Consider the following 9610-nt stretch of genomic DNA (forward strand, 5'->3'; position numbering starts at 1 on the left):
TGCTACCTGTGGAGCCCCGCCACCAAGAGAAGAGGACAGTTCCGGGCCTTAGAGATACCCTAAACTGCTGAACAGTTTCAGAACAGAGCTTGCCACTATGTGAAGCACTCATCAAAGCAAATCTTTCTCAAGCAACTGTGAAGACATAATTATTACATTTTCCAACCATCCACTGAGTGCGTTGTGAGGCAAAGGGAGAATGGGAGGAAGACACTGGAGCTCCTCTGTTGAGGAACGTAAGACGCGGAGGGGGACTTGTGATCACTTTTGGAGCCAGGAAGAGTGGCCTGGGTGAGCTTCAGCAGCCTTCAGACACGGCTCTTTTCCAAAGTGACTTCCCTTTACTCATCCAACCCCCCCCCAAAAAAATCAAAATGTACTTCATGAAACTATTGTATATGAAGCACTTATTAGCCGTAATTAAATGGACAATATGAATTTACTACGTCTTTAGGACTCTGGCTTGTTCTGGTTTAGAGCAAGATGATTAATGCAAATACATATTACTTGAGATAACCATTTAGCAGCTAATTTAGCCAAATTTATTACAGCAGTTAGAGGTTTTTCATTTTAGCAGACGGAGACAAGGACATGCCAAAAAGTGGGCAACGTGGACGAGTGCACACTGCCCTCTAGTGGCCAACCAGCTGGCGCGCTTTCGGGGGTGTGGAGTCGCTGCGATCCCTAGCCAAGTAATAACAGCAGGTTTTGCACATTTCCGGTATCCTTTTAAACCATTCCTTTCCATAGCACTTTATTTCAGGGGATGATTTACTGCACTTTCCCCTTTTACTAGCTCAGGAGTACCCAGATACAAATCAAATCAATTTCAACTTGGCAAGATTTTGGTTAAAGTATCATTTTTAACATCTGCATTTTAAAGCTCTCCTTCACTGGGTATTTAATGGCACCGTTTCACATTACTGATTGTTTTTACTTGTTCCTTCATTTGGGGCCATATTTCAGAGCCTGTGTGGAGCTGTCACTCTGTTTGGCTCTAGCCAAGTCAATTCTGTGCCTCCCTTAGGCCAGAGTTTCTCTCTGACTTGGTCGGGGGATTTATTTTGCTCCAACAGTCAGTAAAGTCTCACCAGAATTCCCCCTGACTGACCAATGTAAATTTCGTTCATACACGGACTATAAATTCTGTTCGACAAGATCAAAAGGAACAGATGTATGAGGACACTGGTTGATATTGCTTGCACTGAGGTGAAATGATCAAAGACAGGGGTAAAGCATCTTCGGAACCATTCAAATATCTGGGATCTCAAAGAGATCTACCTCGCAGCTATGAATAAATCACATACAGATTTTCCTTTGTTAGCGTCTGACGTCAAACCCATTGACAATATCCACACCACATTAGGTATTCTGTGAGCCAACAAGATTTGTAGTCCTTTTATTCTTCCTTTCACACCATGGCTGCCCAAAACGGAATAAAGTCTTGCTACAAATGCTAGTAGCCCTCGCTCCACTGAATTGTTGATTTTATTTGTCCTACTAATGGCATTCTACATTAAGCTTACAGAAGGGCACCCCTGGCTTAGTGCAGGACCTCCCCCTTTCTAAGCTTGCCGTTTTACCAAGATAATAATCATTTGGTCCCCGTCTTAGTACACAATGCCTTCTGTTTTGTTTTGTGTTTACCCCCAGTGCTGAATAAGGGCCAGTGTGTGACGAAGTACTACCGCTGGATGCAGAAGAACGGAGGATATATTTGGATACAGTCTAGCGCCACCATCGCTATTAATGCCAAGAACGCAAATGAGAAGAATATCATCTGGGTGAATTATCTTCTTAGGTATATTTTCTAATTCTTTTTCATTTCCCTGTCAGTTTTAAAATATGCAGCCCATGGTTAATAGCTGGCATGTTTTATTATCTTTTGGCAGTATCTGGTGTGGAATTATGTGGAAATTCTGCTTTTCCTTCCACAGACTCAAAAAAATATGAAAAGATCAGAGCTATGTTGGAGGGGACGTCCAGGGCAGATTCACAACATTTTCAGTAATTCTTGGTCTGTCAACATTTGGGCAGCTCTGCAGAAGTTGCTTTGGTTTCCCCCACCAATGTTCAGGCTAGGGAAAAAAAAAAATTACAGACTTCTGCCTACAGATGAAGCATCCAAAAAGCACCTGCTTCTCCCCGCCCGTCAACCTACGCTCATGCATTCCGGTCCCTTAGAAAATTAAGTAAAAGAGCACGGGGAGGAAGGGGCAGGGTTCATATATCCCCCGTGTTCCATCCCTTTGAAACCTTAAGCATATTCCACCGCATTGGATTCCTGAGGCGTTCAAGTTTTGGTAAGCCAAGTGAGCTGCTTTGCCAGGATTAAGGCAGTGTCAGTGTATAAATGAAAGCAATCTTCTCGTGTCTGATGCCATGTGGCCTCAGTCTAGTTTTACGGCTAGCTTAATGTGCCCTCAAATTGACATCCATAAATGAGGCCAGGCTCAACAGCTCCCTAAATTCGAGTCTGCAACCCCATTTCTCTCACCTTTCTCATCTGCTTTCTGCCTTTGGAGTCAAACTAGCAAAAAGAAAACCAAGAACAACAGCCTGGGTGGTCTGCTTTCGGGGGCAGAATTTCCAAGAGGTCTTCCACCGATCCTGTCCTGAAACAATCAGGAAGCTCGCAGCCTGGCTGTCTCCCACCACTGTCATTCCAGTTTTTGGCTTCTTTTGGCTGAAAGCCACCATGTAGGACCCACACGTGGTCTGAATAGGAAAGCTTCCAGTAGGTCTTATGAATGGAAGTGGGTGCCCTTTGGCTGATAATCTAGACAGGGAGCACCTGAATCCCATTTTTCTTTGAGACAGCCAAATGGAGCCAAGATGCTGACAGCCATGGCTCATCGGCACGCTGACCCTTCAGAGTGTGTTCGCGTACGTTGGTGAGGACTCGAAGGCACACATGCGCTTGGAACCAATAGCATATCAATCAGACACTAATGATTATTGCTCTAGAGGGCCCTTAATGCGCACCACTTAAAACAGTCTTCATTTATCTACTTTCTTTTTCCTTTTTTGACCTCTTCCACTCTACATTAATTCTCTCTAAAGGTCCAAGTATGTGTATTTAATGTGGCTTTCTCGGAGGCCTGATTTTTCACGCGAGCCTTCCCCTGTGTTTGTGATATGCTCAAGATGGGTTCTGATATCAAGGAATCCTTTACCAAGAGGTTTATGGAACGGTGGCTATGTGTAAGGCAGGTTAGAAAAACTCACATGCCAGAGAAAATAGAATAAGGTACCGTGGCATTAACATTCCTTGGCTAGTCAAAAATGGTGTTGTGCCAAGGAGACCCATTACTATTAGAAATCATGCATTAGTAACAGGGACACCACAGACTAGAAGACACCTGTCCCCCATGCTGACGTAACATAGGGTACTGAAGTCATCCATACGCTTGCCACTCCCTATTCAGGGAGACTTCTTTTTGTCTGGATCTTTCTTACTGCTTCATGGGTCTCATGACTTCCTACTCTGCCCCCAAATGGAGGCAATGAGAAGGGTTAAGGGGAGGTCGGTCCATGAGATTTTGCATCAACACCCTCCATCTAGCCTGGGATCAAAGGATACAAGCTCCTAAGTGTTCAGTGTTTCTAGTCCATCTAATTCTATAGGGAGAGGACGGAAGCAGTTTGGGTACCAAAGACCAGGTTTCGGGCTGAAGAGCCTCAATCTCAAACATGGTAGACCTCTCTCAGCTGACCCAAAGACTTAGCTGACTTCAACAATAAAAGGCTACAAGTTGGGTGACAAATGACTTGTGAAGCCCTGTGCATCTGGACCAAAGGAGGCAAATACAGATGGGTGTCAGCAGAGGAAACCACATCTGCCATTTGTCGCTATCACTTCTACAGGCTAAAGATCCAGAAGAAAAGAACGTGGCCCTGGCAAAATAGCAACTATTGAATATTAGCAAAAGAGCAACTTCCTGAAGTTTGTTTTTCTTCCCCACATTCCTGTCCTTTGTTCTCCCATGAGCAATATTTTCATGCCGCCTCCCTCTCCTCACAATCCCTCGCTTCTGGGTCCACTCAGGCCTCTCCTTCCCTGTTGTGAAATGACTGCTCTTCTTCCTGTTCCCTCACGTGTTGGTAGACTCGGGGACTCCAGAGTGTCCAGAGACTGCGTGAGCGCTAGGGCCACCTTCCCACCATTAGTCTCATCTGATTATCGAGAGAAAGCCCTGCTACTGAAGCTAATTCGCGCTAAGGCGTAAATGCCTGACGATCCATCTTAGTGAATTAACCCTCCGAGCGACACCGGCCGTTTTAGAGTAGCTACTGAAACAGTAGGGATTGGCAAACGGATCAGTAATCGTCTCTTGTACGTCTCTGGTTGGCCAGCCAGCATGGAGGGCGGAAGAGGCCTTTTCCGCTTCCGGGCAAGAGGCTTTCCTTGTGTCTTGAGAGGACAGGAGCCCAGGTTGCTCATACACTGGGCTGGCCTTGAAGTGGCATTTCTAGAAGATAACTAACGCAAACTGACCGAACACAACTCTTTTTTCCAGAAGAGGCCTGTTTCTGAATTAAAAATAGAACAAAAATTAAGCACATTTGTGCAAATGGGGTTAGATCCATTCTGTTAGAGCCTCTCCCACTGGGACTCTCCCCACTGCAATCAGGGTCCCAGCTTAACAAGCCACAGGTGTACACCACATGAGCGGCTGAAAACATGATTGTAATGGGTGTGTTGACAGTTCAGTAGCCATAATCCACGCATCCCAAGGCACACCTGCGCCTCTGTCAGATCATTAGGTGCCGAGGGCTGTGCCCACCGCCCCCACCTCCGGTAGCTTTAGAGCCATCGGAACAGCTGAGAAGCTCCATCAAGGAACCAGGACAAGGGTAGTGAGGCAATGCACTCATTAGGAGCCCAAGGAAGATAGGGCACACCAGGAGGCATGGGAAAGCTTAGCTGAGAGTACTTCTCACCCTCCCTTCCCCCCAGGTGTCAAACTAGGAGGAATGTCAAGCAGCACAGTGCCCGGGCCCCCAGCGCTCCCTGATTATTTAAAAGCCTTTTAGTGGCTTTCCTGTGGCATTTGGGTATTCAGCCATTGTGGCAGGGTGCAGCTGTATCCCCGGCACATGAAATCCCAGCTTCTGCAAAAGTCCCATAAGTTGCTGAGAAAGGTGATTTCTCGAAGAGACTTTTAAACTCTCACAACTCCAGAGGTTTGGGGCCAGGAAGTGGGGAGAAGATGGTCAAAAGCAGACCATCGAGAATGGGTGTCTGCCCTCCTGATGAATGCCTCCCTCCCCCGCAGCAATCCCGAGTACAAGGACACACCCATGGATATCGCACAGCTCCCCCACCTGCCGGAGAAAACTTCGGAATCTTCGGAGACATCCGACTCTGAATCAGACTCTAAAGATACCTCAGGTATTACAGGTATTCCTCCTTCTCCATGTTCTGCGCTCACGGCTTGCCTGTCCAAACGCGAGGGGTGGGCTGTGGCCGAGGCGGCTATCAGAGCAGAGCCACGGTTCCATCGGATACAGAGACACAAGTCCCATCAAGTTGATACTGCGTCTTTCTCTGCACATGTGTGTTTACGTACCACCACATACATCTGTGTACACATATGTGTATATACGCATACATATATGGTATCTATACATGCATGTGTGCCATGTACATATAAACATATGCATGTGTACAAGCTACATGTACACAAATATACAGAGAGAGAGACCGATGAAGCGGCCACTCCATGTCGGCCCTCCATTGGCCACACAGAAGGAATCCTGCCCTGACCCCCTTGCTAGCTTTGGCCTCTTTACCAGAAGCAGTCTCAGAGCTCTCTGTGCTACCTCTAAGACGGTCTGTATCTTTGAGCCCCAGATAGTCACATCCTTACCAAGCTGGGGCTAACCATCCAAAGCAGGATACTTAACGGCATTAGTAAATGATTCTTTGCAAAGTAGACTTTCTAGTAGTTATTTGGGGCCCAAGAAAGTTAATTTAAAAATTTACTTTCCCTCCAATTCCCAACCCCCATTCCACAGACACACTTACAGCCAGGGAGCACAGAACTCACGGAATTTTACAGCTGCAAAGAATCTTATATCTCTTCTAACCCAACCTCTTCCACAGAAATGAAGAAGTTCCATGATTTGCCCAAGGTTCTAGTCCAGGTGTCATCCAAAAGCATCACAGCAGAGCCATAAAATCAGCATCGTCCCTAAATCTTCTGAGTTGTTACTGGGAAAATCTATTCTCTTTTAAACGTGCCAGATGGCTAGGGGTCCCCCACCAGCACCCTCCACCCCTAGGCACCTGCTCTTCAGGCTTGTGAGCCTGTATCCCTCTATCCTAGACAAGGCTTCAGGGAAGTGGAAGGAGGTCCAAAGCACAAAGGATTTTGACTATTTTCCCATCCTAAACTGAATTCATTTGAAAGTTCTTTACTGGGGCAGACGTTCTAGAATAGACAGGCTCTGCTCCTTATTTATGTATCCTATAGCAGGGGGGGGGGAAAAAGACAATTCCAAGACCTGCCCCATGGAGCCTATATTCCAGCTGGGGGAAGAGATCAAAGTAAATAAAAATAAGCACCATCTGATTCCCTGCATGGCTAAGTGCTACAGAGAAAAATAACTTTAGGAATTAGGAGTGTGGTTTTCAATAATGAACAAATATTCACCAACAAAGGGTACAGGCCTCTGTAGAAAGTCACCTTGCATACATCATTTTTCTGTATCACTAACATCTTCTTCCAGATTACTGACTCTGACGCCCTGCATATTTTTGCAGAACTTCTCAAATGTTAATATGTCAAACGATCACCTGGGGATCTTGTTCAAATACAGAATCTGATTTAGCGGCTTGGGTGAAAAGCTGGGATTGTACATTTGTAACAAGCATCCAGGTGATGCCAATGGTGCTGGCCTACGGACCACAGTTGGAGTAAAGGCCCAGCTAATGCCCTCAAGAGAGAGAAAGCCCAGGCTCTAGGTGGCTACGGTGGGGGAGCAGAACAAGTGGGCCAATGAACCTCCCCAGCCCTGACCCGCCCACCCCACCCCCACCCCAGCAGGTGCGAAGGGGTCCTGCCCTGGTAATGTGGTGCCTTTTGTCTCTCCCCTCCCCGCCGCCACCTCCGGCCACTGGCCCCACGCAGAGGACAACGAGAATTCCAAGTCCGACGAGAAGGGTAATCAGTCCGAGAACAGCGAAGACCCGGAACCCGACCGGAAGAAGTCCGGCAACGCGTGCGACAACGACATGAACTGCAACGACGACGGCCACAGCTCCAGCAACCCGGACAGCCGCGACAGCGACGACAGCTTCGAGCACTCGGACTTTGAGAACCCCAAGGCGGGCGAGGACGGCTTCGGCGCGCTGGGCCCCATGCAGATCAAGGTGGAGCGCTACGTGGAGAGCGAGTCGGACCTGCGGCTGCAGAACTGCGAGTCGCTCACGTCCGACAGCGCCAAGGACTCAGACAGCGCGGGCGAGGCGGGCGCGCAGGCCTCCAGCAAACACCAGAAGCGCAAGAAGAGGCGGAAACGGCAGAAGGGCGGCAGCGCCAGCCGCCGGCGCCTGTCCAGCGCGTCGAGCCCCGGTGGCCTGGACGCGGGCCTCGTGGAGCCCCCGCGGCTGCTGTCCTCCCCCAACAGTGCCTCGGTGCTCAAGATCAAGACGGAGATCTCGGAACCCATCAACTTCGACAACGACAGCAGCATCTGGAACTACCCGCCCAACCGGGAGATCTCCAGGAACGAGTCCCCCTACAGCATGACCAAGCCCCCCAGCTCCGAGCACTTCCCGTCCCCGCAGGGCGGCGGGGGCGGCGGGGGGCTGCACGTGGCCATCCCCGACTCGGTCCTCACCCCGCCAGGCACTGACGGCGCCGCCGCCGCAGCCCGCAAGAGTCAGTTCGGCGCCTCGGCCAACGCGGCCTTGGCCCCCGTCGCCTCCGACCCGCTGTCGCCCCCCCTCTCGGCGTCCCCCCGGGACAAGCACCCCGGGGGCGGCGGCAGCGGCGGCGGGGGTGGTGGCGGCGGCGGCAGCGGTGGCCCCAGCGCGTCCAACTCCTTGCTGTACACTGGGGACCTGGAGGCGCTGCAGAGGTTGCAGGCGGGCAACGTCGTGCTCCCGCTGGTGCACAGGGTGACGGGGACCCTGGCCGCCACCAGCACGGCCGCGCAGAGGGTCTACACCACCGGCACCATCCGCTACGCGCCCGCAGAGGTGACCCTGGCCATGCAGGGCAACCTGCTGCCCAACGCGCACGCTGTTAACTTCGTGGACGTTAACAGCCCCGGCTTCGGCCTCGACCCCAAGACGCCCATGGAGATGCTCTACCACCACGTGCACCGACTCAACATGTCAGGACCGTTCGGCGGCGCCGTGAGCGCCGCCAGCCTGACGCAGATGCCCGCCGGCAACGTGTTCACCACGGCCGAGGGACTCTTCTCCACGCTGCCCTTCCCCGTGTACAGCAACGGCATCCACGCGGCACAGACTCTGGAGCGCAAGGAGGACTGAGCGCGGGCCAGGGCTCCGCCCGGAGGCATCGTCGGCGTTTTCGTTTAGACCTTTTAATTCTAGCACTTTGAATTCGAGCAGGTCAGCGTCCTCTCTCAACACAACGGCCCCCGTTCCACCCCCCCTTTCTTTAACTTGACTTATTCTTTCCTGTAAAGATATGTTTATTTTTTGCCTTCAGAGAGTCAGATGACCAGTTGCCTGCCATTTTGTCTTCTTCTAAGATGTGTGTTGGGTTGTTTTGCTTTCCTTTGCATCTTTATTAAGATGTCTTTAATGTGTATATGCCTCTGCCATAGAATACTCAGTCTTGTGGTCAAGAGATTTCTCAAGTGACAACCATTGGGTTTCTTCATCAAGATCTTGATATGATCAAGATTGAAAGAGACAAGCATAAACAATGTGCCCTGTTTGACTAAGTCAAATGAAATGGGGTGGTTTTTTGTTTTGGTTCCTAATTCCTTTAAAAAAAAAAAATAGGGGGATAGTATTTTAGAATTTTATGCAGAATTTAATTCTCTTTTTATGGTTAAGATTTTAAGATTTTCTTACTTGCACATAAAAATAATTTGGGTTCTTAAACTTAATTTCTGGCCTGTGACTAGAATGTTTAAAAAAAAAGTTGGACTAAATGTTAATTACTGAAACATTAACTTAATTTCTAAAACCATGGTGCTATCATTTATTAATCTGTAATGTCTTCATACAAAATGCAGCTCCTGGGCTGGGTTTTGGAAAAAATGTGTTCTGTCCTGGTCTGGAGTCCGCTGCTGCAGTCTCCTTGGTTAGTTAAGACAAAGCCCTCATTAACGTTTGCTGCAGGACTTAAAATTTTTTACCTCCCAACTAACAAACATAGCCTCACATTAAATTTAATGGGTCAGTAAAGCCCTTTTTAAAGGGGCTTTTGGAAAACTCAAACTGATTTGAGGAGCAGTTTAGATACATACTGCCTTTTGTTGAGCTGTTTTTTTTCCTTTTCTCAGTCTAACTGAGGCTAATTTTTGCAACTTCAGTAACACTTCAGAGTAAAAGAAGGAGAAGATATTTAACATGTTTTTTATTTTTTTTTTCATTTCTTGCTAAAAAAAAAAAGGAAGGTTG

At 48.7% G+C, this 9610-nt stretch overlaps 1 protein-coding gene across 1 annotated transcript in view; it reads left to right on the top strand.

Annotated features, from left to right (window-relative positions):
• The window catches only part of NPAS3 (neuronal PAS domain protein 3), a 711295-nt gene extending 702286 nt beyond the window's left edge, over nucleotides 1–9009 (top strand). Inside the window, exons 10-12 of the mRNA XM_008710429.2 lie at nucleotides 1654–1801; nucleotides 5280–5404; nucleotides 7137–9009. Of these exons, the coding sequence (XP_008708651.2) occupies nucleotides 1654–1801; nucleotides 5280–5404; nucleotides 7137–8506 (1643 nt within the window). The 3' untranslated portion in view covers nucleotides 8507–9009. The remainder of the gene's footprint in view (nucleotides 1–1653; nucleotides 1802–5279; nucleotides 5405–7136) is intronic.
• Nucleotides 9010–9610: the final 601 nt, after the last annotated feature.

This window comes from Ursus maritimus, unplaced genomic scaffold (assembly GCF_017311325.1).
Source record: "Ursus maritimus isolate PB19 unplaced genomic scaffold, ASM1731132v1 scaffold_36, whole genome shotgun sequence".
Lineage (NCBI taxonomy): Eukaryota > Metazoa > Chordata > Mammalia > Carnivora > Ursidae > Ursus > Ursus maritimus.